At 50.1% G+C, this 27,400-nt stretch overlaps 1 protein-coding gene across 4 annotated transcripts in view; it reads left to right on the top strand.

The window, feature by feature from the left end:
- Positions 1-27,400, top strand: part of LOC138431368 (polyprenol dehydrogenase) — a 222,766-nt gene that overhangs the window by 28,977 nt on the left and 166,389 nt on the right. For all 4 annotated transcript variants that reach the window (XM_070289533.1, XM_070289534.1, XM_070289535.1 and 1 more), the window contains exons 2-3: positions 11,030-11,137; positions 16,690-16,758. In XM_070289533.1, coding sequence (XP_070145634.1) covers positions 11,030-11,137; positions 16,690-16,758 — 177 coding nt within the window. The remainder of the gene's footprint in view (positions 1-11,029; positions 11,138-16,689; positions 16,759-27,400) is intronic.

Genomic DNA, 27,400 nt, shown 5'->3' with positions numbered 1-27,400 from the left:
CGTCCTCTGTTCTTTTGGAAGACGGGAGTGGAAATGAGAGCCTTGCCCTCAGGGTGTCCAGGGAGATGTGGGTCTGTTCGCAAAATTCACTGGAAAATGTGACATGTGTAACACTTTGACACTACCATTCCTCAGACCACTGTTCACAGCACTGAGTAACTTAATTTTTTTAAAAATAGTCAATTTAAAGTTGTTATTTTTTAAACTGGGGCACACTTGCTTCAGTACGGTGTGTTAGTGTCCGCTATACAATGAACCAACATTCACCTCAAAACAACGATGAGGCGCCACTGGTCAGAATGGCCATCGTCAAAAAAATATACACCCAATAAATGCTGGAGAGGGTGTGGAGAAAAGGAAACCCTCCTCCACCGTTGGTGGCAAGGTCAGTTGATGTAGGCTCAGCAGCAGGGAGGTTCCTTGGAAAACGAAAACCAGTAGTACCCTGTCATTCTGCAGTCTCACTCCTAGGCACTTAGCCAGACAAAAGTGCCATTTAAAAAGATACACACAGCCCAGTGTGCACAGCAGCGCTGCATTACAATAGCCAGGACGTAGAAGCAACCTAGACGGCCGTCAAGAGACGAATGGATAAAAATGTGGTACATACATACAGTGGAATATTACTCACTCAGGAGAAAGGACGAAATCAGGGCGTGGGTAGAGATGTTTGAGGACTAAGGAACTTTGTAACATAAGGTCTGGACAACTCTGCGGGCTGTTCCCTTTTCTGCCAGCCTCCTTTGAGGGTTGATGGATAGATGATGTGATCTGACCGTGTGCTAAGCCTTCCCGTGTCTGCCCCTGCTTTGCTCTCCTGCCTGGAGATCATTCTGTCCCCGGAATGAATGCCTGTTGTTTTCCTCTTCCCTAGTCACCAGATGGGTCACAGGCGGGCACAGTGTCCGAGCTGGACACTTTATCCTTCAAAGTCCACTTCCCACAGTGGATCTGTGAAAAGAGTCTCACTAGTGAGACGTGTAAGCTTCTTAATTGTCGTGGTTTACCGACACAGCCTTTCTTAGTGAGGCTGCATTTCAGGAAAACAGAATCCTGCAGCCAGTTGAGTTAGAAGGGCAGACACGCATCACTTTAACATTATTTCCCCTCAATTTTGAGGACTCTTGAGACAGGACTGGCAGTATTCCTGCCTGGAGAGTCCCCAGTGGACAGAGGAGCCTGGTGGGCTACAGTCTATAGGGTTGCAAAGAGTCAGACATGTCTGAGTGGCTAAGCATACCATACGCACATGCACGGTAAGGTAGAGAGCGTTGGTAAGAGCAGCAGGAAAGGGTGGGTAACATAGGTTATTATTCATTTGTGAGAAGAATGCCGGAGCTTCCAAGTACCCACTCTGCCCCCATTATTCATGATTAAACACGGCGTTTCCCCCATTTTAAACTGAGACTGTAGTCACCATACGAGGCACCCTTTTTCTGGCGCAATTCAGAAGTTCTTAGGGTATTTGCAGAGTTGGACAAGCACCACTGTGTCATCTTTGAACTTCTTTTTATCAGCTCCTTCCCACGTGCCTCAGTGGTAAGGAATCCTCCTGGCAAAGCGGGAGACGTGGGTTCGATCCCTGGGTCGGGAAGATTCCCCCGGAGGAGGAAATGGCAACCCACTCTAGTGTCATTGCCTGGGAAGTCTCATGGATGGAGTAACCTGGTGGGGCTACCATCCACGGGGTTGTGAAAGAGTTAGAAATGACTTAGCAGCTAAATAACAGCAACCACAGAAAGATTCCTGTACCAGTTACCTGTTGTCCCCCACTCTCTCCAGCCCCTGGAACCCACCAGTGTGCAGTCTGCCTCCATATGTTTGCCTATTCCTGCATTCTGTATAAATTGGATCGTGAAATATATGGCCTTGCGCATGTGATTTCTGTCTCTGAACATCGTGTGTTCAGGGTCTCCATCTACACTCTAGCCTGTGTCAGAGCTTCACTCCTTTCCATGGCTGCGTCCTGTTCCACCGTGTGGATGGGCCTCATGCTGCTTATCCATCCATCCACCCATCCATCCCCCATCATACACCATCTATCATCTATCCCTCAGCCATCCATCTATCATCCATCATCCATCCACCCATCATCCACCCACCCATCCACCCATCATCCATCCATCCATCCACTCATCCATCCATCATCCAGCCACCCATCCATCCATCCATCGACCTATCCATTGTCCATTCATCCATCATCCATCATCCATCATCCATCCGTCCGTCCATCCATCCATCCACCCATCTATCCACCCACCCACCCACCCATCCATCCATCCATCCATCCACTCATCCATCCATCCATCCATCCACCCATCCATCCATCATCCATCCATCCATCCACCCATCCATCCACCCATCATACACCATCTATCATCTATCCCTCAGCCATCCATCTATCATCCATCCATCCATCCACCCATCATCCACCCACCCATCCACCCATCATCCATCCATCCATCCACTCATCCATCCATCATCCAGCCACCCATCCATCCATCCATCGACCTATCCATTGTCCATTCATCCATCATCCATCATCCATCCGTCTGTCCATCCATCCATCCATCCATCAATCCATCGACCTATCCATTATCCATTCATCCATCATCCATCATCCATCCGTCTGTCCATCCATCCATCCATCATCCATCATCCATCTATCATCCATCCACCCACCCACTCATCCATCCATCCATCAGTCCATCATCCACCCACCCATCTACCCATCATCCATCCACCCATCCATCCGTCCACTCATCCATCCGTCCACTCATCCATCCACCCATCCATCCATCCACTCATCTGTCCATCCATCATACACCATCAATCCATCCATCCATCATCCAAACACCCCCATCCATCCATTCATCCATCCATCCATTGACTTATCTATCATCCATCCATCCATCCATCAATCCATCATCCATCTACCCATCCATCCATCAACCACCATCCACCCGTCATCCATCTACCCATCCACCCATCATCCATCCATCCTTCCACTCACCCATCCATCCATCTATCATCCAGCCACCCATCCATCCATCCATTGACCTATCCATCATCCATCCATCCATCATCCATCCATCATCCATCATCCATCCGTCCGTCCTTCCATCCATCCACCCACCCATCCATCCATCCACTCATCCATCCATCCATCATCCAGCCACCCATCCATCCATTCATCCATCCCACCCATTGACTTATCTATCTTCCATCCATCCATCCATCCATCCATCATCCATCCATCCATCCATCAATCCATCATCCATCTACCCATCTATCCATCAACCACCATCCACCCATCCACCCATCATCCATCCACCCATCATCCATCCATCCTTCCACTCACCCATCCATCCATCTATCATCCAGCCACCCATCCATCCATCCATCGACTTATCCATCATCCATCCATCCATCATCCATCCATCAATCCATCAACACTCGGACTGTTCTCACCTTCCTGGCTCTTGTGAATCAAGCTCCTCTGAATCCAGCTTCATCATGCATGTTTGGGCGGATGCATGGTTTAATTTCTCCGGGAGACATTGACAGCTCGGTGTGGCCCAGCTCGGCTCTTGTATCTCCATGTTTAACCTCTTGAAGAGCCGTCAGACTCTTTGCCAAAGTGGCCCCTCCGGCTTACCTCCGCGTCAGCCTTGCATTGGTTCTGATTTTGGTACCTCCTCACTAACTTTCTTCTCTCTTCCTTCCTCCCTCCCTTCTTTGCCTCTCCTTTCCTGTCTTTCCTCCTCTCTCCCTTTCTTACTTTGCCTCTTTCTCCATTTTCTCTGTCTTTTTCCCCTCTCTCTTCTTTCTCTCTCTCTCCCCTCCCGTCTTGCCCTCTCCTTCCTCCCTTTAATATAGCAGCCATCCGCACAGTTGTGAACAAGCGACTCACTGTGGCTTGGATTTATCTTTCCCTGATGCTCTCCCGGCAGACTTCTGTTGTCGTTTCCCAGGAGAGTGCGGGAGCAAAGATTTAAGGGGTGAAGCAGTGAATAGACGACCCACGTGCTCTCACAGAGAATTCACAGCGGCTTACACGTGTCTGCAGAAGATAGGAAATGCAGAACATAAATCAAAGTCCAGGAACCTCAGAGATAACAGAGGGGAGATGGTGTTGCCACTGCCCTGGGCTTTCAAAACCCCTGTACCTGGCGCCCACTTCTCTCTCGTGACGACCGTGCTTCGCCTGGGCATCCAGCTGCTAGTATTTGATAAAAAAGGGACCAGGCATGGAGTCAGCCCCCAATTCTAAAAGTAGCCACAAAGCTTGGGTCATTTCAACATAGCTGGACAGGGGCCAAGATGGCAGAGTTCTTTGTTTTGAGGTTGCTTTTCTTTTTAATTTCATGTATTTGTGTGTTTGTTTTTGGCAGCACTGGCTCTTTGTCGCTACACGTGGACTTTTTCTCTAGTTGTGAGCGGGGGCTTCTCACTGCGAGGGGTTGTCTTGTTGCAGAGCCCGGGCTCCAGGGCACGCAAGCTTCAGGAGTTTGGGCTCCCAGGCTCTACCTCTCAGGCTCAGGAGCTGTGGCTCACTGGGCTTAGTTACTCCCTGGCCTGTGGGATCCTCCTGGACCAGGGACTGAACCCGTGTCTCCTGCATTGCAAGGCTGATTCTTTACCACTGAGCCACCAGGGAAGCCGCCTTTTGCTTCATACTTTCAGTTCAGTCGCTCAGTCGTGTCCAACTCTTTGTGACCCCATGGACTGCAGCACGCCAGGCCTCCCTGTCCATCACCATCTCCCAGAGCCTGCTCAAACTCATGTCCATCCAGTTGGCGATGGCGTCCAACCATCTCATCCTCTGTTGCCCCCTTCTCCTCCCGCCTTCAGTCTTTCCCAGCATCAGGGTATTTTCCAGTGAGGCAGCTCTTCGCATCAGGTGGCCCTGGAATTGGAGTTTCAGCTTCAGCATCAGTCCTTCCAGTGAATATTCAGGATTGATTTCCTTTTGGATGGATGGGTTGGATCTCCTTGCTTTATACTTTAAGAAGGCTATATTCTTTTCTTTTCTTTTTTTTTAATGACGGCATGAATTTAGACTTTTTACAAAAAGCTCCTGGGACTTCCCTGGTGGGCAGACCAGCAGTTAGGACTTGGTGCTCTCACTGCGGGGACCCCAGGTTCGATCCCTGGTTGGGGAGCTGCAGGCTGGGCGTAGAGGTCAAAATACACACGTAAATAAAAGCTGCCAGTTTGAGATAGTTTCAGATTCAGGTACAGTTGTAAAGAATTCAATGGGGCAACAGCGTACCTGCTTTTCTGCTGGAGGAGCCCTCTTGTATCATGACGGATACAGGTACCATGTCCTACAGCGAGAGGCTGACTGATGCAAGGCGGCGCTCTCGGCCCCATCTCCTGCCCTAACTTGTGTTCAGTCCTGTGTCCGTCTGTGCGATCCTTGCGATTTCTGTGTGCATGTGGGTTTGAAAATTCCCCATCATGGTTCTCAGTGGTAAAGAATCTCCCTGCAGTGCAGCCCCGGGTTTGATCCCTGGGTCGGAAAAGACCCCCTGGAAAAGGGCATGGCAACCCACTCCAGGATTCTTGCCTGGAGAATCCCATGGACAGAGGAGCCTGGTGGGTCACAGAGAGTCAGACAGGACGGAGCCAGCTCCAACATCCTTGTCCACATCTGTGCCTTTTTCCGTCTCGGTGAATTTCTTGTTCATTTCTCTTTTCCGGAGAGTTGTTAAATGTTTTCAAATTATTTTGCAAGGACTCTTTATAGACAAAGAACGGGACCTTCTTCCCACATCGCACCATTTCTGTTTTTCCTTTCGCTGTCTTCTGAGGCACTTTTGGTTCCATGGGATGAAGCAATCTTTTCGTGGTCCGAGTGATAGATTATTTCCTGCACCGTGTCTGTGTCTTGCTTAGAAAAAGCCGTCCTTTCTGTCTGCTCAGCGCGCAGTGAAGATGAACAAGCCGAAATGTTGGGAGTTTAGAGCAGAGAAAGCTTTACTGCAGGGTCGTGCAAGGAGACAGGTGTCTTGCGCCCTCAAGTCCTGGACCTCCTGAATGTTTCAGCAAAGCTTTGTTAAGGACCAGGTGAGGGAGGGGGTGAGGTTAGTGGTTGCAAACTTCTTGGTTCAGGAATCCGTGTCCATTGCGATGCTCATCTTAACGTCCAACAACACAAGTGTTTTTCTCTCCTCTGCAACCACTTATCTCCCTGTGAATGGACGAGTGTTGTCCTCTTAAAGGTCAGGGCCTTGAGAAGGGACTATCCCATCTATTTATAATGTTAGTCTAAACCTCCAAGCAGACAAAGGTTATTCTCTCTTTGGCAGCTTTTTAAATCTCTCTGTGAATGGAAAAGGGTTATACGCCTAAAGATCTGAGACTCAGAATGTGTTTATGGTGTTCCTATGACCCTCCAAGAAGGCAAATGGTATTTTCTATTCTGCAACTTTTTATCTCTCTGTGAATGTGATACCGTTAAAGGTCAGAACGTAACAATGAACTATCCTGTCTGTAATGTTACTATAAATCTCCAGCCAAACCAAGGTTATTCTCTCTTGTGCAACTTTTTAAAGCTCTCTGTGAGTGGAAAAGGGTTATACTCAGGTAAAGATCTGCCTAAGAATGAGCTATGCTGTCTACAATGTTACTATAAATCTCCAACCAAACAAAGGTTATTCTCTTTTCTGCAACTTTTTAAAGCTCTCTGTGAGTGGAAAAGGGTTATGCCTTTAAAGATCAGAACCTGAGAGTGAACTGCTCCGTCTATTTCAGGCTCTGGGCAACATTTGTAACGCAATGCAAAAGAGCGCAAAGGTTAAAGTAAAAGCAGCAGGTCCCATATGGATGATTTTGAGCAGGCTCCAGGAGGAGATGCTGAAGGATAGGGAAGCATGGTGTGCTGCAATCCACGGGGTCGCAAAGAGTCATTAGGGGCGTCTCTCAGGTGTCGCGAGCTCAGCGAGCCTGTCATGTTGCTATTTTCCCAAGCTGCTGCCCATCCCCGAGCTGTGAGGTCAGCCCTCCGAGTTAGACACTTAGACGCATGACCGCGGAGTGTCTAAACATAGCTCGCAAGGGACCGCTCGGCTCGCCCTGCAAACACTGTGTCTTTGCCAACCATGTGCTTGCCAAGATCTGAGCTGCCTTTTTTTTTAAAAATTACTTTTTAGCGACTGATTTGCTTTTGGCCCTGCTGGGTCTTGGCTGCCACACCTGGGCTCTCTCTCATTGCAGAGAGCGGGGGCTGGTGTCTAGTTGGAGTGTGTGGGCTTATTGTTGTGATGACTTCCTGGTTTGCGAAACACAGGCTTTAGGAGTTGCGGGTTTGGGGCCCTGGAGCACAGTTCTTGCCCCCGTGGTGTGTGAGATCGTCCCCAGATTAGGGCTGGAACCCGTGTCTCCTGCCTTGGCCTGGCGGGTCCTTTACCTCCGAGCCACCTGGGAATCCACGGTTGCCTTTCTTCGTGAGCGCCTGGCCGTCCAGACCCAAACCCTGCAGCAAGCAGTTGCATCTGGTAGTGTCGGACCAGGAAGCTGCAAAACTGAATGGTTTTAGAATTAGAGGAGCAGGTGAGAGCTTTGACAGGGTGGCTGGTATGCTTCTATCCGGGATGGGCAGCTGGCGTGGTTGGGGTCAGGTGAGCATCCTGAATTTACTGGACACGAAAGACTCAGGTGCGATCCCTGCATTCGGAAGCTCTCCTGGAAGAGGGCATGGCAACCCACTCCAGTGTTCTGGCCTGGAGAATCCCATGGACAGAGGAGCCTGGCGGGGTACCATCCACGGGGTCACAAGAGTCGGACACAAACCTAGGGAAACCCATGGACAGAGGAGCCTGGCCGGCTGCAGTCCACGGGGTCGCGTAGAATCAGACACGACTGAGTGACGAAATCCAATACCACATACTCCGCTATTATGAATAGACCCTTACGTCAACTCTCCATGGGTCAGTGACCTTAAAAAGGGAGTTTAAAAATACAGAGCTCTTGCAAGAATGCATAGGGCTTAATCTTTGTAAATTCACAATGGTCTGTGGGGTCACAGAGAGTCAGACACGACTTGGAGAGTGGACTACGGCGGCAGGTGGCTGACGCATGGTTTCTGCAGGGAGACGCAGCGCAGTTGCGGAGCTCTGCGTTGGCACCTGACCTGGCCTCTTCGCAGCCGATTCCTAGAAGTGACTTTGCGAGACGAAACGATAGAATCACATGTAACTGGGGTAGATATTCCGCAGTTTTCCCAGACGGGGACTGAGCCGTTCTGCACTCCTGTCCACTTTGTGGGTCAGAGCGTTGTCCCCGCGGCCACACCAGCGAACGTGATGTTGAAGTCTTTGAACTCTCACCAACCTGCGGGGTCAGATGGTATCCTTGCAGTTTTCGTCAGCTATTAACATGTCCGTCACTGGGTGTAAAGTTGGACCCGTGATTTGAAGGGCCATTTCAGTATTTTTTTGTTTGTTATTTTTTAAGCATTTAAATTTTTAAAAATGTATCTTTATTGTTTTAAAGCCTTTACTGTATTTGTTTTGGGCTTCCCTGATAGCTCAGTTGGTAAAGAATCCTCCTGCAATGCAGGAGACCCCGGTACGATTCCTGGGTTGTGAAGATTCCCCTGGGAAAGGGATAGGCTACACGCTCCAGTATTCTTGGGCTTCCCTGGTGGCTCAGACGGTAAAGAATCTGCCTGCAATGAGGGAGACCTGGGTTCGATCCCTGGGGTTGGGAAGATCCCCTGGAGGAGGAAATGGCAACCGACTCCAGTACTCTTGCCTGGAGAATCCCGTGGATGGAGGAGCCTGGTGGGCTACCGTCCATGGGGTCGCAAAGAGTCAGACATGACGTAGTGATGAACACACACAGAAATGGAGTATAACTTTTAAAAATGGTGACTGTGTTGTACCACTGAAACTTATAAAAATATTATAAATCAAGTGTACTTCAATGAAGAAAAGGCATTTTGTAAAATAAAATACAGGAGACAGGGAACATACCAAATTCATGCTTGCTATGTTTATCCTAAAGGAAATCAGTGAAACCAGCCCATCCTAAAGGAAATCAGTCCTGGGTGTTCATTGGAGGGACTGATGCTGAAGCTGAAGCTCCAATAATTTGGCTATCTGATGAGAAGAGCTGACTCATTGGAAAAGACCCCGATGCTGGGAAAGCTTGAAGGCGGGAGGAGAAGGGGATGACAGAGGATAAGATGGCTGGATGGCATCAGCGACTCAATGGACACGGGTTTGGGTGAACTCCAGGAGTTGGTGATGGACAGGGAGGCCTGGCGTGCTGCAGTCCATGGGGTCGCAAAGAGTCAGACAGGACTGAGTGACTGAACTGACTGACCGGCATTGATCCTATAGTAAATCTCCTCGGACCAGCCACTTTCTACACATAGCAGCTCACTCACCTAGAAGCCTCCTGCTCAAATGCAAAGTGACCTGTCTGTCCAGGACTCAGCGCTATGCCTTCCTGGCAGGGGCTTCCTGTGGGCCTCCATCCACCTGCGCCCACCCCTGTCCCATGGACTGTAGCCCTCCAGGCTCCTCTGTCCGTGGGATTCTCCAGGCAAGAATCCTGGAGTGGGTTGCCATGCCCTCTACCAGGGGATCTTCCCGACCCAGGGATCGGACCCAGGGATCGAACCCGGGTCTCCTGCATTGGAGGCAGATTCTTTACCCCTGAGCCACCAGGGAAGACCCATATATATAGTCCACACATACACACACACACACACACACACGCACACATCTTGTTACACATCCTTTTTCCTGATGGTTTATCGCAGGGTAATGAATCCTGTCCTCTGCTCTATATAGTAGGACCTTGCTGTTGCCCCATCCGATATATAACAGCTTGCATCCTCTAACCCCAAGCGACCAACCCTTCCCTCCCTGGCCCTGTCTGCCCTTCTAGATCACCCCACGTGTGTTCTCTCTGCCCGTGAGTTGGACACAGCAAGCTTTAGGTCGAAACATCAACTGCTGGTCTCACGTGATTGGATCCCTGTGGGTTCATGCAGAGGTCAATGGTTAAAGCCGTCACAACGCTCATGGTTTTTGTGAGACACTCTGTGGTTTTCACGCCGTCTTCAGACGCTGGAGAAGACGATGCACAATACATTCACGGTACTCGGTTTTCTGAGCGCCTCGGAGGAAGGAAGTGTGTGCAGGTGTTAAGACCTCCATGTCACAACACAGCCAGCCTGACCCGAGAGGATTCATCCAGGACTCCCAACCCAGGGTCCTGGGCTATATCCCTCGTCTCACCCTTTCTGCACATCATGTTGGCAGCGTTCATTCTTGCAGAGGTGTCTGTGGGGGTTGAGCGAGGCTTTGTGAGGTTGTCTACACCAGGCTGTCGTAATGCAAGTGTGTCTTGTCTGACTCTTTGTAGACCCCGTGGACTGTAGCCCACCAGGCTCCTCTGTCTGTGAGATTCTCCAGGCAAGAATCCTGCAGTGGGTTGCCATTTCCTCCTCCAGGGGGTCTGGAGACAGGGATAGAACTCCTGTAGACGGCTTCTTTGGAGAAGGCAATGGCAAGCCACTCCAGTACTCTTGCCTAGAAAATCTCATGGACGGAGGAACTTGGTAGGCTGCAGTCTATAGGGTTGCTAATAGTCAGACATGACTGAGTGACTTCACTTTCACTTTTCACTTTCACGCATTGGAGAAGGAAATGGCAACCCGCTCCAGCGTTCTTGCCTGGAGAATCCCAGGGACGGCGGAGCCTGGTGGGCTGCCGTCTATGGGGTCGCGCAGAGTCGGACACGACTGAAGCGACTTAGGGGCAGCAGCATCAACAGACGTCTCCTTTACCCCAAGGGCCCCCTGGCAAGCCCAGGCAGTCATCAGTCAGGGCGAAGGTCCTGTGTTACCCTCTCCCATCCTGAGCCTGTAAATAACTCACAGGAACAAAACCACAGGTGTGAAACCACCGCTCCTGTTGGCATCGCGGCCTCTCTTGTGACTTCATTAGCTCCGACACGTGCTCTGCTTCTAACCCTTGTTTTTTTGTTTTTTTTTCTTTCTCTTCTGCAGTCTTCTCTCCACAACCGGAACGTGTTGCCATAGTGACCGGAGGGACCGATGGCATTGGATACTCGACCGCAAAGCAGCTGGCGAAGCTGGGCATGCACGTCATCATAGGTGATAGTCCCTTTGTTCAAGACCTTACGTGTTAGAGTGACTGGGAGATACGCCGTCGTTGGCCTCTGTTATGCAGATATCGGTGTGGGTACAGATCCGGGAGGGGTTCCCAGGCAGCCCAGTGGTAAAGAATGCCTGCCAGGGTAGGAGACACAAGAGACCTGGGTTTGATCCCTGCGTCGGGAAGACCCCCTGGAGGAGGGCATGGCAATCCACTCCAGTGTTCCTTTCTGGAGAACCCCACGGACAGAGGAGCCTGGCGGGCTACAGTCCCTGGGGTCTCAAAGAGTCCGACATGACTTAGTGACTGAACAACCTATCCCACTGTGGGCTTCCCAAGTGGCTCAGTGGTGAAGAATCGTCCTGCCAATGAAAGACACCTGGGTTCGATCCCTGGGTCGAGAAGACCCCTGGGAGGAGGAAATTGCAACCCACTCCAGTATTGTCGGCTGGGAAATCCCATGGACAGAGGAGCCTGGCCGGCTACGGTCCAGGGGGTCACCAAGAGTCAGACCCGACTTAGCAACTGAAGAACAAAGCCAGCAGGAGCAGAAGGCGTTAATGGTCAACCCTGAAAAGCTGAACCGGACGGGAAATTGTGATACTCCTGATTTTTTTTTGGATAGGAGCCTAGCTTCTCCTTTAATGTGGAACATATATACAGTTTTTAACCTGTGTGAGTCACTGCAATAAATGACAATAAGTGTGGGTTAGCCTCCCAGATCTGTCATAACAAATTACAGCACAGACTGGATAGCTGAAACAGCGCACGTTTACCATCCCACAGGCCCGGAGGCTGGAGTCTGAGAGCCAGGGGTGGGCAGTGCTGGTTCCTCCCGAGGTGCCTCTGCTGGGCGTGTGGACGGCCGTCTCCTCCCCGAGACCTCATGTGGCTGCCCCGTGTGTGTCTGTGTGCCCTGACCCCTTCTTATGAGGACCCCAGTCCTATGGGATCAGGACTCACCCTACTGACCTTGTTTCAGCTTCATCCCCTCTTCAAAAGGCTCTCATTTCCTAACACAGCCTGATTCTCAGGTCCTGGGGGTCAGGACTTCAACACGTGCCTTTGGGATGTCACGGAATCAGCTGCTAGCCGATTTCAAGCATCTTCTGTGGCTGCACGCTGGCGATGATCTCAATTTCCCCGTCTTCTTTTTGAAGCTTTCTGATGGCTTATATTGGTCCCTCAATCCGCTTTGGAAATGAAGGGACTTTCTTCTGCTAGGAAAGTGGAGACACTTCAGGTCAACTCAATTTACCTTTGTGAATATTTCAGCTGTGTAAGTCAGCTGGAAAAAAGATACAGGGAGATGAGCTTTGAAAAAAAACAAAACAAAATATAATATTGATCACATTTTCCCGGGCATCCTGTGCATTTAATTAATCCTTTTCATGGTGTCCGTTTTGATGAAAATTTACTACAGGTCTGGTTTTACCGCTTTCAGCTGTTATTTCTCACTCATGTCTGACTCTGCCACCCATGGACTGCAGCAAAGCAAGTCCTTCCCTGTCCATCACCATCTCCCGGAGCTTGCTCAAACTCATGTCCATCGAGTCGGTGATGCCATCCAACCGTCTCATCCTCTGTCGTCCCCTTCTCCTCCTGCCTTCAACCTTTCCCAGCATTGGGGTCTTTTCAGATGAGTCAGCTCTTCACATCAGGTGGTGAAAGTACTGGAGTTTCAGCTTCAGCGTCAGTCCCTCCAATGAACATTCAGGACTGATCTCCTTTAGGATGGACTAGCGATGAGCAGGGCTTGTGTTCCAATAAAACTTTTTTTTTTTTTTAAATCACAGCAGGAGATAAACCAGGTTTAGCTTCAGGCCCATTGTTCACTGGACCTAATTTGGGTCAATATCTTTTTTTTTTTTTTTTTCTCCTAACAAGTGGTACTTTCCTTTCTTCCTGCAGACCTTTACACTCTGGTGAGCAGGGTTCATCCTTCCCACAGCAAATCTGAACGTGGGAGTTTGCCCTTCCCCCGTGACTTGGTGCCGTTGGACCCTTGCTTTGTGGCTTGTATAAGACGTAACCACCACCGAACAGAGCTTGACGGCAAGGCAGACCCAGTGTGTCTGTGAGCTGCTTCCTTCAGGGGAGTGTTTCCGGATATGCTAGTGGGTCCCCAGTAGATGTAGCAACAGTCTAAGGTCAGGCATCGGAGAAGGCGATGGCACCCCACTCCGGTACCCTTGCCTGGAAAATCCCATGGACAGAGGAGCCTGGTGGGCTGCAGTCCACGGGGTCGCTGAGAGTCGGACACAACTGAGCAACTTCACTTTCACCTTTCACTTTCATGCATTGGAGAAGGCATGACAACCCACTCCAGCGTTTTTGCCTGGAGAATCCCAGGGACAGGGGAGCCTGGTGGCTACCGTCTATGGGGTTGCACAGAGTCGGACACGACTGAAGCGACTTAGCAGCAGCAGCAGCAAGGTCAGGCATGTGCTTCCCCGGCGGCTCAGACAGTAGAGAATCTGCCTGCAATGCAGGAGACCCATGTTCGATCCCTGGCTCGGGAAGATTCCCTGGAGGAGGGCATGGCAACCCACTCCAGTATCCTTGCCTGGAGAATCCCATGGACACAGGAGCCTGGGGGGCTACAGTCCACGGGGTCACAAAGAGTCGGACACGACCGAAGCGAGCTGATACGTACGCACACATAGCTGATACACAGTGTTGTCTTAGGCTGAGCTGTACAGCAGAGTCGCAGAGCTGTGTTTGTGCTTGTACATTCTTTCAGCAGACTCTTTCCCCAGGATAAGCTGTTGTGAGATATTGCATTCACGTCCCCGTGCCGAGCAGTAGGTCCTTGCTGTGCATCTACTTTAAATATAGTTGTGTCTCTATGTTCATCACAAACTCCTAAGTTACCCCTCCTCAGCGTTCCCCTTTGCCAACCAGAAGCTGTTCTCTGTCTGAGTCTATTTCTGTTTTCTAAATAAGTTCATTGGGGTTGTGTTTTAATTTTTTTTCTTTAAACTTTTTTTTTTAAACAAACACCAAAAACATTTTTTATTGGGGTACAGCGGATTGACAATGTTGTGATGGTCTCAGGTGGACAGCAAAGGGGCTCAGCCGTACATATACATATACGCACTCTCCCCCAAACTCCCCTCCCAGCCAGGCGGCCACGTGAAACTGGGCAGAGTTCCCTGTGCTGGGCAGCAGGTCCTTGCTGGTTCTCCACGTTAAATACAACAGTGGGTGCATGTCCATCCCTAACTATCCCTTTCCCTTCCATCCCCCTGGGAACCATAACGTTATTACAGAGGATTGAGCAGAGTTCCCTGTGCTGTCCAGCAGGTCCTTGCTGGTTCTCCATGTTAAATGCATCAGTGTGTCCATGTCCATCCCACACTCCCTGACTATCCCTTCCCCCATCCTCCCCCCTAGTGACCATAAGGTTATTACAGAGTATTGAGCAGAGTTCCTTGTGCTGGACAGCAGGTCCGTGCTGGTTCTCCATGTTAAATACAGCAGTGTGTCCATGTCCATCCCTAACTATCCCTTTCCCTTCCCTCCCCCTGGGAACCATGAGGTTATCACAGAGTATTGAGCAGAGTTCCCTGTGCTGGACAGCAGGTCCTTGCTGGTTATCTGTTTTATACCGCAGTTGGTATATGCTGATTCCAAGCTGCTAATTTATCTCTCCCCACCCCTTTCCCTTCTGGTAACAGTGAGTTTGTTTTGTACGTCTCTCAGTCCGTGTCTCTGTCGTAAAGAAGCTCCTTTGTATCATTTTTTTTTTTTTTAGATTGCACGTATAGGCAATGCCATATGCTACTCGCTGTGGCTGCCTGATTGTTGAGTGAGTGAGCTCTCTGCTGCCGGGGGGATGCGCGGTTCCCTGTGTCCAGTCTGCCCTGTGGCTCCACTGCCTGCCCCCCGCCTCAGCTTTATCAGGTCCTCCTGTACGTTTTCTAGGAACTCAGGGCTTCTTTCTTCGTTCACTGGAGCCTCAGCTATACCAGCTCTCGATGCCAACGTGGCCTGACCCTGCCAGGCGGCCTGGCAGCAGATGGCATTTTCACAGCACGTCTCACTGTGATTATTTATCGTTTTCTTTTCCTGCCTCTTCCTTCTGATGTTCACATCATGCGTCCTTCGTTTCTTTGCCGTCAAGGGGTCTAAACGGTTTATGATGTGTCTCTTCCTCATGTTGTCTCTTCTATTGTTAAAAATACTCATCTTTGTTTCATTTAAAATAAATACACTTTAAAAACATCGCACCGATTTCAGGAGCAAGCTCATACGTGCCCATGTCCCCCACTCAGCCCTGAATTCTCTTTCTTGGAGGTGGCGGTGTTTGATGCGTCCAGCGTTTAGAGACGGAAGACGTGCGTTCTTTCCCCTCGTGCCCCTGGCCCCCGCTTGCAGGAAGAATCTCTGAGCAAAGCGGTCATGACCACATAACAATTCTTTCTTTCAGGCGCCTGAGGTGCAGATCACTTTTGCAGCTGTTTCACCTTGATGTCCGCGGCTCTGAACTTCTCCGAGGGCGGCGGTGGTTTCTACATCCCTTTTTGTTCACGTCCCCCAAAGATGTCCTTTGCCACTGTTTGTTCCTCTGTGTCCAGCTGGAGCTGGCCATTTCTGTTTTCTCTGGGTTTACCACCCTGATGCTGGGAAAGACTGAGGGCAGGAAGAGAAGGGGGCGACAGAGGATGAGATGGTCGGATGGCATCGCCGACCCTAGGGATGGGAATTTGCAGAAACTCCGGGAGATGGGGAAGGACAGGGAAGCCTGGCGGGGCTGCAGTCTATGGGGTTGCAGAGAGTCAACACGCCAGAGTGACTAACCCTTTGTTTTGCTCTGTTTTGCTCATTTTTCTGGTTGCCCGTGCAGTGGCTTGAGGGATCTTAGATTCCCCGCAGCAGGGACTGAACCCAGGCAGGGAACGTGTGGAGTCCTCGCCACTGGACTGCTCACATTCCCTCATGAAGCTCTTCACAGCTCCAGCCACCCGTGCGTGGAGGGCTTCCCTGGACAACAAGGGCTTTGAAAGTTCTGTGTCCTGTGGGACATGTCCTTCAACACTTTCAGGCCCATAGTCTTCTTGGCCTCACCGTGGTTCTCATGCCGTAAGCTGACACGCGTGTGTGGAATCGGTGAAAAGTAGGATGCCCCGGAAATGCATACGTGTGTGTGTGTGCGTGTGTGTGCGTGTGTGTGCGTGTGTGTGCGTTGCTCAGTGATGTCCGACTCTCTGCGACGCCGTGGACTGTAGCCCGCCCAGCTCCTCTGTCCATGGGATTCTCCAGGCAAGGATACTGGAGTGGGGTGCCTCACCCTTCTCCGGGGCATCTTAGCTCCTGCATTGCAGGCAGATTCTTTGAGCCACCAGGGAAGCCCCCTAGACCAGCATGCTTTTGGCCAGTGCAGGCTGAAGAAAGCGTATCTTCAGCAGATACACTGAATCAGCCGCAGTTGCTGTGAGCTGAAATGGAATGAGACACTCAGGCTTCGCTGTCCACCGTCTCGAGAAAAGGTTGTTTCCCGTGGAGCGGTTTTCTTCCTCTGAGTCCTGTGTCTTTCTTTCCCTTCTAGCCGGAAATAATGACAGCAAAGCCCAGGACGTCGTGAGGAGGATAAAAGAGGACACGCTCAACGACCAAGGTACTTGACTGATCTCCCCCAGACAGATGGTGCTTCTGGTTTGCTCTGGGTCCGGGTTCCCGGTGGGGCTGATGGAAGCAGCTCTGGGGAGGGGGCCATGTCTCTGCTCTGGAGTGTTTCCCTGAGGGCCTCTGGTCCTCCTTGGCCGGTGCAAGGCAGCACCAGGCATGGTACCCGTGAGGGAGAGTGTTGCTGGTGAGATCGGGCCGCGTTTTCATTCCTTATCCATCCCCAGGGTCCTCCGAGGCCTGTGCCCACTCAGGAATCTTTGGACGTGCCTACCAGAAGGTGCATCCATCTCCTTCCGCTTCTTTTTCTGCTTTAATAATGTTATTTATTCATGTTTTTTGGCCGTGCTGGGTCTTCACTGCTGCTCCGGCTTTTTCTCTGCTTGCGCCGGGTGCAGGCTCCTCTCTCGTTGCCGAGTTCCAGCTTCTGCTGCGCTGCCGTCTCTTGTTTTGGAGCTCAGGCTCTAGAAGCTGTGGTTCACAGGCTTAGTTGTCTCCCACGGCACGTGGGATTGTCCCGGATGAGGGATTGAACCTCTGTCCCCTGCATTTGAAAAGACCCTGATGCTGGGAGAGCTTGAAGGCAGGAGGAGAAGAGGGCGACAGAGGATGAGATGGTTGGGTGGTATAACCGACTCGATGGACATGAGTGTCCGCAAGCTCCAGGAGTTGGTGATGGACAGGGAGGCCTGGCGTGCTGCAGGCCACGGGGTTGCAGAGAGTCGGACTTAACTGAGTGGCTGAACAACAACAGCTTACCAGAAAAAAGAAAAAAAAAAACCCATGCCACCCCAGAATACCAATAAGCCCCCAACATGACGTAAACAAGCAGCAGAACGCCACTAAGAATGTTCAAAGGATCCGAATGGAAGTAGATTTCGAACGTGAAACGGAACGTTGGTCAGTTGTGTCCGACTCTTTGTGACCCCCCTGCTCTGTATGGAATTCTCCAGGCCAGGATACTGCAGTGGGTAGCCTTTCCCTTCGCCAGGGGATCTTCCCAACCCAGGGATTGAACCCAGGTCTCCTGCATTGCAGGAGGATTCTTTACCAACTGAGGCCCCAGGGAAGCCCAAGAACACTGTAGTGGGTAGCCTATCCCTCCTCCAGGGGATCTTCCTGACCCAGGGATCGAACCAGGGTTTCTTGCCTTGCAGGAGGATTCTTTACCAACTGAGCTATGAAGGAAGCCTAAATGGATATTGGTCTTCAGTAATTACATGCTAATAAAACCTCTCTTATTTGGATCAAATAGTCATGCTAATTTACCAAAAAAAAAACAAAGACAGAAAAACCACGCCACCCCTACAATACCAATGAAAAAAACCCAACTCCGCAAAACAAACAGGGAAATGGCTTAACAATGTTCAAATGAACCCAAGTGGAAATGGATACTGGTGTTGAGTAATTACATGCTGAGCAAAGCTCTCTTATTTGGAGCAAACAGTCGTGCTAATTTACCAAGGGAAAAAAAGAAGAAAAGAGCCACCGCTAAAATACCAATAAAATCCGTAGCACTAGAAAGCAGACAGCGAAATGGTTTGCGAGTATTCAGAGGGACTGAAATGGAAATAGGTGAGTGACATAGTCTTCAAAGGAAACCCAGGAAGGTCAGCGTTGCTTCTGCACATTTACCTGGTGACTCACACAAGCCACGGTGGAATTCCCTGGTCGTGAATCCCAGTAAACGTGGTTTCTGTGCTTTGTATTGTTTTTTCAGTATTTATTGTTTGTCCCTGCGGATCTTAGTTGGGCCCACGGAATCTTGGACCCTCGCTGAAGTGTGCGGGAGCTTTCCTTGCAGCGTGTGGGATTCTAGTTCCCTGACCAGGGATGGAACCCGGGCCCCCAGCTTGGGGAACTCGGACTGTTAGCTGCTGGACCACCAGGGAAGTCCGCTGTCCTTTGTTTTTAAAAGGAAGAAGGCATCCCTTGCTTTGCATCACTGTTCTACATGCCTCACCCTCAAGAGGGTCTTCCTGATCAATCTCACACCTTTCCTCATATTCTTTTTTTAAAAATGTTTTAGAGCTAAAGCGTACCATGTTAGCGTCAGCGATACAACCCAGTGACTCAGTGATACGTGTACGTGTATTTCTTCTCAGGTTCTTGCCCCATGTTGGTTTCTGAGAGAATATTGAGTAGAATCCCCTGTGCTATGTAATAGGTCCTTGCCGTTCATCTGTTCTCTGTATGGTGATGTGTGGGCTTTCTAGGTGGTGCTCATGATAACCCGCCTGCCATGCAGGAGACCCGGGTTCGATCCCTGGGTTGGGAAGATCCCCTGGAGGAGGGAAAGGGCAGCCGCACTCCAGTGTTCTGGCCTTGGAGAACGCCATGGACGGAGGAGCCCGGTGGGCCGCAGCCCATGGGGTTGCAAAGAGTCGGACGCGACTTCGTGACTCAACAAAATTGACAGCAGAGAAGCCCAAGGACAGCTTCTGAAAGGCAGGAGGAGGGGTCCAAAGGGACTGAACGCACGTGCCCAGATGATGGTCTCCAGGAACCTGGTTCTGAGCGCACCGCCTCTGGTTCTGCCCTGCTGCGTGTTCCACATGGAGCGATTCTTCTAGGCGATGCTTCGCCCGCTGGGTGGAGCTGGCCGGCCGGAAGGGGTCTGGCAAGGATGCCACATGCTTAGAGGCAGGCGTTGCCACACCTCCGTCTTGGAGCTCCAGGTGGAGTGGTCTCTCAGCCTGGGCAATGGGCCGCCCACCTGTGCGTGTCCTGAACCGCCCTCCTCGCCTGCAACCTGCCTTCTTGGACTCGCCGGCTTAGACTCGGGAGTGGATTCAGCTCTCCCCTTGTCTCAGCCTCACGTTGGCATCAGTCCTCCGCCCCGTGCCTGCGGATAAGCCGGGGCGTGGACGGGGCGGGCAGGGCGTCGGGTTTCAGGGCTTGGCGCATCGCTGCCTTGACCATCTGCCTGATCCTCGTCCCAGGCATGGGCTCCTGCCTGGCGGACGCCTGCCCCGAGGTGTCCTCAGGGGGTTCTCATTTCGAGTGCTTGATTGACGTGCCTTTAAAGGCACCCACGTTGGAGGCCTTCTGAAGGAGTCCACATGGCAACCTGGCATGGCAAGCCGTGTCTAAATGATGCCCGTCATGGGTTTTCTCGGGTGGACTTGTCCTTGGAAACCCTCCCTACCGAATGACGTCTCCTGTTCGGAGCAAATTCCACGATCACCTGCTCATAAAATGGAACTCGAGATTATGTTAAGATTCCTTGATGGCTTGTTCAGTCGCTAATCCTGTCCAGCTCTTCGCAACCCCATGGACTGCAGCACACCAGGCTTCCCTGTCCATCACCATCTCCCAGAGCTTGCTCAAGTTGATGTGCATCGAGTCGGTGATGCCATCCAACCATCTCATCCTCTGTCGCCCCCTTCTCCTCCCACCTTCAGTCTTTCCCAGCATCAGGGTCTTTTCCAGTAGGTCAGCTCTTCACATCAGGTGGCCAAAGGATTGGAGTTTCAGCTTCAGCACCAGTCCTTCTAATGAATATCCAGGACTGATCTCCTTTAGGATGGACTGGTTTGATCTCCTGGCAGTCCAAGGGACTCTTTAAGAGTCTTCTCCAGGACCATAGTTCACAATCATCAATTCTTCGGCACTCAGCAAATTCTGGGTGTGGGTGGGAGGCTGATGCATTTGAATGGATCCTAAGTCGCAGAGAAGGAAATGGCAACTTGCTCTAGTATTCTTACCTAGAGAATCCCATGGCCAGAGGAGACTGGCGGGCTACAGTCCATGGGGTTGCCAAGAGCTGAGCAACTAATTGCTAAATTCAGAGAGACGCCATTATCGGTTACATGGTGGTGATGGTGGATCCCTTCAAAAAATATCCATTGATGAGACAGTAAATGAAACATGGGTCCATGCGTACAAAGGAATCAGCCGTAACGAGGAAGGGAATTCTGACACCTGCTTCTACGTGGGTGAAGCTTGAGGTCATGCCGATGAGTGAAATAAGCCGGTCGAGAGGACAGGTTCTGCAGGATTTACACGTCTAGGACGTCCCGAGAGGTGCGTGGGAGCTCTAGTGGTAAAAGAGACAGGGGCTTGATGCCTGGGTGGGGAAGATCCCCTGGAGGAGGGCATGGCAACCCACTCCAGTATTCTTGCCTGGAGAATCACAGAGGAGCCTGGAGGGCTACAGTCCATGGGGTTACAAAGAGTCGGTCATGACTTGGGGTAGCGAAGACTTGGATATGACTGAGCATGCACATACTGGATGCAAGAGTCAGACTGATAGAGATAGAAACAGGAGGCTGGGTTCCAGGGACTGCCGGAGGGCGTGGGGAGTCTGTGTCTCACAGTGACAGAGTCCCACTTGGGAATGATGGAAAATTCTGCAACTGGATATCTGTGTGTGTGTGTTTCAATATTTATTTGGCTGTGCTGGGTCTTAATTGAGGCACTGAGGATCTTCACTTGCAGAATGTGGGACCTAGTTTCCTGACCAGGGGTGGAACCCAGGTCCCCTGCCTTGGGAGGTCAGAGGCTTAGCCCCTGGACCACAAGGGAAGTCCCCGACCTTTGTTTTCCAAAGGAGGTGGGTGTCCCTTGCTTTGTGTCCTCATTGAACACTTTTCAACATCAAGAGGGTCTTCCTGGGCAGTTTCACACCTTTCCTCATTCTTTTTTCGTTTAAATTTTAAAATTAAAGTATATCTTGATAGTTTGAGGTACACAGCACAGTGATTCATTAGACATATACATATTATTTCTTTTCAGATCCTTTTAGAGAACACTGAGTATATTTTCCGTGTGCTATACCATAGGTCATCGTTGTTTATTTCATACACAGTAGTGTGGCGAATTCCAGGGGTGATGCAGTTGGTAAAGAACTCGCCTGACAATGCAGGAGACGCGGGTTCCACCCCTGGGTCAGGGAGATCCTCTGGGGCAGGAAATGGCAAACTCATTCCAGTATTCTTGCCCGGAGAATCCCCATGGACAGAGGAGCCTGGCGGGCTACATTCCGTGGGGTCATAAAGAGTCGGACACGACTGAGCAACTTCAGCTTCACTTTCACCTAACTTACAATCTTTACGTTTTTCTTGGATTTAATTTAATTTCTGTAACCACACAGCCTTTAACAGTATGAGGTATCGAGTTTTAGGAATGCCCATTCTTTTTTCCAGATGATTACCAAAAGAAAAAAAAAAAAGAAAGAAAATCTGAATAAGAAACACAAGTGGTTGCCTAATCTAAGAGTGTATGGACAACGAAGGCTTCAGCTGCTCAGTCCTGTCTCACTGTTTTTGACCCCATGGACTGAGGATGGTGGTGCTGATGGTGCTGATGAGAGGGCGACAGTGATGGGGATGATGAGGATGATGGGGATGATGGGATGATGGGATGATGGGGATGGGGATGATGGGGAGGGGGATGCTCTGATGATGGAGGGGCTGAGGATGGTGGTGCTGATGGTGCGGATGAGAGGGCAACATGATGGGGATGTTGGAGATGATGGGATGATGGGATGATGGGGAGGGGGATGCTCTGATGATGGTGGGGCTGAGGATGGTGGTGCTGATGGTGCTGAGAGGGTGACAGTGATGGGGATGATGGGATGATGGGGATGGTGGTGCTGAGGATGGTGGAGCTGAGGATGGTGGAGCTGATGGTGCTGATGAGAGGGCAACGTGATGGGGATGATGGGGATGATGGGGATGATGGGATGATGGGATGATGGATGATGGGTTGATGGGGATGCTGTGATGATGGAGGTGCTGATGGTGCTGATGAGAGGGCAACGAGATGGGGATGATGGGGACGGGGATGATGGGGTGATGGGGATGTGGATGGGGACGTGGATCGGGATGCGCTGGTGATGGTGGAGCTCAGGATGACGTTGGTGATGACAGAATGTCAGTGATGACGATGGTGGTGCCGTTGCTGCTGCTGGTGGCTGTGGTGATAATGGTAATGATGACATGGTGATGCTGATAGAAACGATCATTACGGCTCTCCTGTCCACCGCAGTTATGATCACGTAAAATCGCATAATTCTGGAGGTAATGCCGAGAGACAGTCATGGGCTCCCCGGGGATGCCGGGCTACCTGCTGATCCTATCTGATTTGTGTGTCTCCTCCACACTTTGCTTTTTCCGCTGCGTTACGGGAGAGACTCATTAATTCTGTGGATTCACTGTGTCCTGTAATGGTGAAACGCTTAATGTAATTGTCAGAAGCAGTGTCACCAGGAGCTAATGGGAGCTGTCTGGTCTGTTTGACCTTGCACACAGTACTTCCTAAATTTTCGAGTCTTCTCTCCTGAGCTGAAATTTTGCAACTTTTGTTCAACTGCGAGAACTAGCTTTTCCTCTGATACCCCTAGAAATGAATTAATTCATGTCTGTCTTCTGTTTGTGGAAACCTTTGTCCCTGGGTGAGGAGCTTGCTGCTGAGAAATTTGATCTCCTCTCACCTTCATGGCATTTCAGCCTTGCTTTTGCAGAAAGCATTTATCAGCCATATTTTTAATCAACTGTGGTAGTTGGATATGCTTTGTGTTGATTAAAATACACCTTTTGGGACAATATAAAAGAAGAAACTCCTCCGCGACTTCTCAATTTTCTTATTTTACAGCTGCGGTTGTAACCTTACCCCTCCGTACTTCTTAAGGCTGGAATCTGCAGGATATAAAAAGCTTCTCTTGAAAGCCCTTTCTCGATGAAATCAATTGTACCCCAGATAACTTTTTCATGTGGACACATGGTTCCTGAGACAGGACATTTCCTCCCAGGAAATGTAAGGCACCAGGAAAGCTCAGGAGGACCCGTGGACGACCACTTCCTACATCCCCTGGGCCGCGTTTCACCTTTGAAGGCGACGCTGCTGTGGCCGTACAGAAACCTGGTTTTGTAGTCAACATGGAAAACCAGCAAGGACCTGCTGCACAGCACAGGGAGCTCTGCTCAGTCCTCTGTAATAACCTTATGGTTCCCAGGGGGAGGGATGGGGGAAGGGATAGTCAGGGAGTCTGGGATGGACATGGACACACTGCTGGATTTAACATGGAGAACCAGCAAGGACCTGCTGGACAGCACAGGGAACTCTGCTCAGTGTCACGTGGCAGCCTGGCTGGGAGGGGAGTTTGGGGGAGAAGGGATACACGTGTATGGACAGCTGAGTCCCCCTGCTGTCCACCTGAAACCATCACAGGATTGTTCAGTTGCTGAGTCGTGTCCGACTTTTTGCAACCCCACGGACTGCAGCACGCCAGGCCTCCTGGCCCAGGCTATACTCCAGTACAAAGTAAAACGTTGAAAATGAAAAGAAGACTGGCTCGTTCACGGCGCTGGGCAGGTGCCATCTGCCTGCCACCGACTCCAGGTTCACCGCAGTCAGACGCTTAACCGAGTTGTGCACCCCTCAGGCGGGAACTTGACAGGGGTCCTGTCACCCTGCACGTCTGGCCTGCCTCCCTCCGGCCGAGGGGACCTGCAGACCTGGGGTTTGTCTCGGGTACCGCAGAGATGCTCTGTGACTCCCCCCCCCACACCCGCAGAACGGGTGGTGCCGTGGAGGGAAACACTGATGCGGGTTCTGCTTTCACCTATTACTCCCCAGATCCTTCACATCCATTCTTTGCCTGCTATTGCTGTGGCTTTTATTTATTTTATTTAAAACATGTATTTATGGGAGGATAATTGCTTTACAATACTGTCATGGTTTCTGCCATACAGCAACATGAATCAGCTATTCAGTTCAGCCGGTCAATCGTGTCCGACTCTTTGCGACCCCATGGACTGCAGCACGCCAGGCCTCCCTGTCCATCACCAACTCCCGGAACTTACTCAAACTCATGTTCATCGAGTCAGCGATGCCATCCAACCATCTCATCCCTGTCGTCCCCTTCTCCTCCCGCCCCTAATCTTTCCCAGCATCAGGGTCTTTTCCCATGAGTCAGCTCTCGGCATCAGGTGGCCAAAGGATTGCCCCTTCCCAAAGTCCGTATGAAATTCCATATGCCGTTGATTCTGGGCACTGATATAAACACAGCCTGTGTCTCTCACCAGGTACCCGGGACAACACGGCACGTCTGCCTCCGCCAGTGACAGAGAACTGTTTTTTCAGATTTACAGATGATTCTCTCCCTCCTTTCCCGTCCTTCTGCCTCGGGCAGTGAGCTCACATATTCTGATGTTATTTTTGTAAAATAACAGACTTAATTTTCATTACGGTTGAAGACATTTTTGTTTTAGAATGTGATCAGGGCGAAAATTGAAAATTCAATTCAATGAAAGTGTGTCTGTGTCTGTGTGTCCTGAGTCTCTGTGTGTGTATGGGTCTATATATTTCTCTTTTTACTTGTATCTATCTATAGATAATAATATCTATTCAAGGAAAATAGGTAGCTATTAAGTATAAATAGGTATTTAAATTGTATCTATACATGGTACAAGTAGATATCTATTTGTGAATAGATGCAGTCATTATTCTGTTTATATTTTTATGCTAACATGTTTTTGAACATGTAATTTTATATTACACTATAGTGATTCACTTGTAGCTCAGCTGATAAAGAATCCACCTGCAATGCAGGAGACTTGGGTTTGATTCCTGGGTTTGGAAGATCCCCCGGAGAAGGGACAGGCTACCCACTCCAGTATTCTTGGGCTTCCCTGGTGGCTCAGCTGGTAAAGAATCCGCCTGCCATGCAGGAGACTTGAGTTTGATCCCTGGGTTGGGAAGATCCCCTGGAGAAGGGACAGGCTACCCACTCCAGTATTCTATCCTGGAGAAACCCATGGACTGTATAGTCCATGGGGTCCCAAAGAGTCAGACATGACTGAACGACTTTCCTTTTCACTTTCATGGCTGATTTACAATGCTGTGTTATTTCTCAGGTATATAGCAGAGTGATTCAGTGACTCCGTTATACTGAATCTATGAATCTGAGCGTATATATCCATTCTTTTTCAAATTCTTTTCCCTTTTAGCGTATTACAGAATATTTGTTTTCCAGTGTGAATTCTATTACAGAATATTGAGTAGAGTTACCTGTGCTATACAGCAGGTCCCTGTCGATTATCTGTTTTATATATTGTAGTTTCTGGATTTTAACCCAACCTCCTAATTTATCCCTTCCCACTTTCCCCTTTGGTGGCCATAAGTTTGTTTTCTAAGTCCGTGATTATGCTTCTTTATTTTCGTAAATAAGTTCATTTCTGTAATATTTTAACAACATTTAAGTAATGTTATATGCCATTTGTCTTTCTCTGACTTCCTTCACTCAGTACGATAATATCCGGGTCCATCTGTGTTGCGGCAATTGGCACTATGTGGTTCTTTTTGATGGCTGCGTAATATTCCCTTGTACATAGGTTCCATGCCTTCCTTATCCATTCATCCGTGGACACTTAGGTTGCTTTATTTTGAGTTCCTGAGGTTGTTAGCTTTGCCAGGTTTGTACAGAGCAGCTGAAGAAAGAGAACGGTGCTTTGGATGAGCTTTCTTGAACAGACAGGGAGGCTGAGGTGGTTAAGACAGGGACTGACTGGTTGATTATGGTTATGTAGCTGCTCAGTCATGTCTGACGGTCTTTCAACCCCAGGGACTGTAGCCCGCCAGGCTCCTCTGTCCATGGGATTCTCCAGGCCAGAATACTGGAGTGGGTTGCCATTTCCTCCTTGCATTCCCTATATTGGCAGGTGTGTTCTTCACCACCGACCCCCGGGAAAGCTGAGGGGTGAGTCCCCTTTCCTGCAGCCCGTCGTGGTGCCCGGGTGATCGGTGCTTTGGAAAGCTGGGTTTTCACCCGTTTTTCCCTGGACACAGAAATCCGCCTACATACATCCCACGTCCTGCCAGCTGCCCGGCCTCTGTGTATCTTGATGATTTTCCGAAACAAGAACGGTTCATCCATGCAAATTCCCCTCTAGCATCTCACTTACCCCAGTAGATTATAGCCGCCTCTGCACGAAACCTGGAAAGGTGATTTCAGGACGAGCGTGCTGGGAGGTCTGATCACTCATGCCTGCCAGAGTTGTGTGTGGTTTCGCTGCGAGATCCTCATTCTGGTCGGTTTCATCTGTATTTTATTGTATCTCGTCTTATTTCTTTTCTTTAAAGGAAGGCTAGCTGGTTTACAACGTTCTGTTGGTTTTGGGCGTACAGCAAAGGGACTCAGTTATATGTACGCTAGACCCTTTCTCAGATTCTTTTCCATTGTAGGTTATTTCAGGATGTTGAATATACTTCCTTGTGCTATACAGGAGGACCTTGTTGGTTATCTGTTTCATATACTTGTTGTGGTTCACTTGCTTAGTCGTATCTGACTCTTTGCAACCGTATGGACTGCAGCTGCCAGGCTTCCCTGTCCGTCACCAACTCCCAGAGCTTGCTCAAACTCATATCCTTCGAGTCAATGATGCCATCCAACCATGTCATCCTCTGTCGCCCCCTTCTCCTCCCACCTTCAATCTTTCCCAGCATCAGGGTCTTTTCCAGTGAGTCAGCTCTTCCCATCAGGTGGCCAAAGGATTGGAGCTTCAACATCAGTCCTTCTAATGAACACCCAGGGCTGATTTCCTTTAGGATGGACTGGTTGGATCTCCTTGCAGTCCAAGGGACTCTCAAGACTCTTCTCCAGCACCACAGTTCAAAGGCATCAGTTGTTC

Source organism: Ovis canadensis, chromosome Y (assembly GCF_042477335.2).
Source record: "Ovis canadensis isolate MfBH-ARS-UI-01 breed Bighorn chromosome Y, ARS-UI_OviCan_v2, whole genome shotgun sequence".
Classification (NCBI taxonomy): Eukaryota; Metazoa; Chordata; class Mammalia; order Artiodactyla; family Bovidae; genus Ovis; species Ovis canadensis.
Note: the sequence above shows the minus strand (reverse complement) of the source record. Positions and strands in the feature narration are given on the sequence as shown.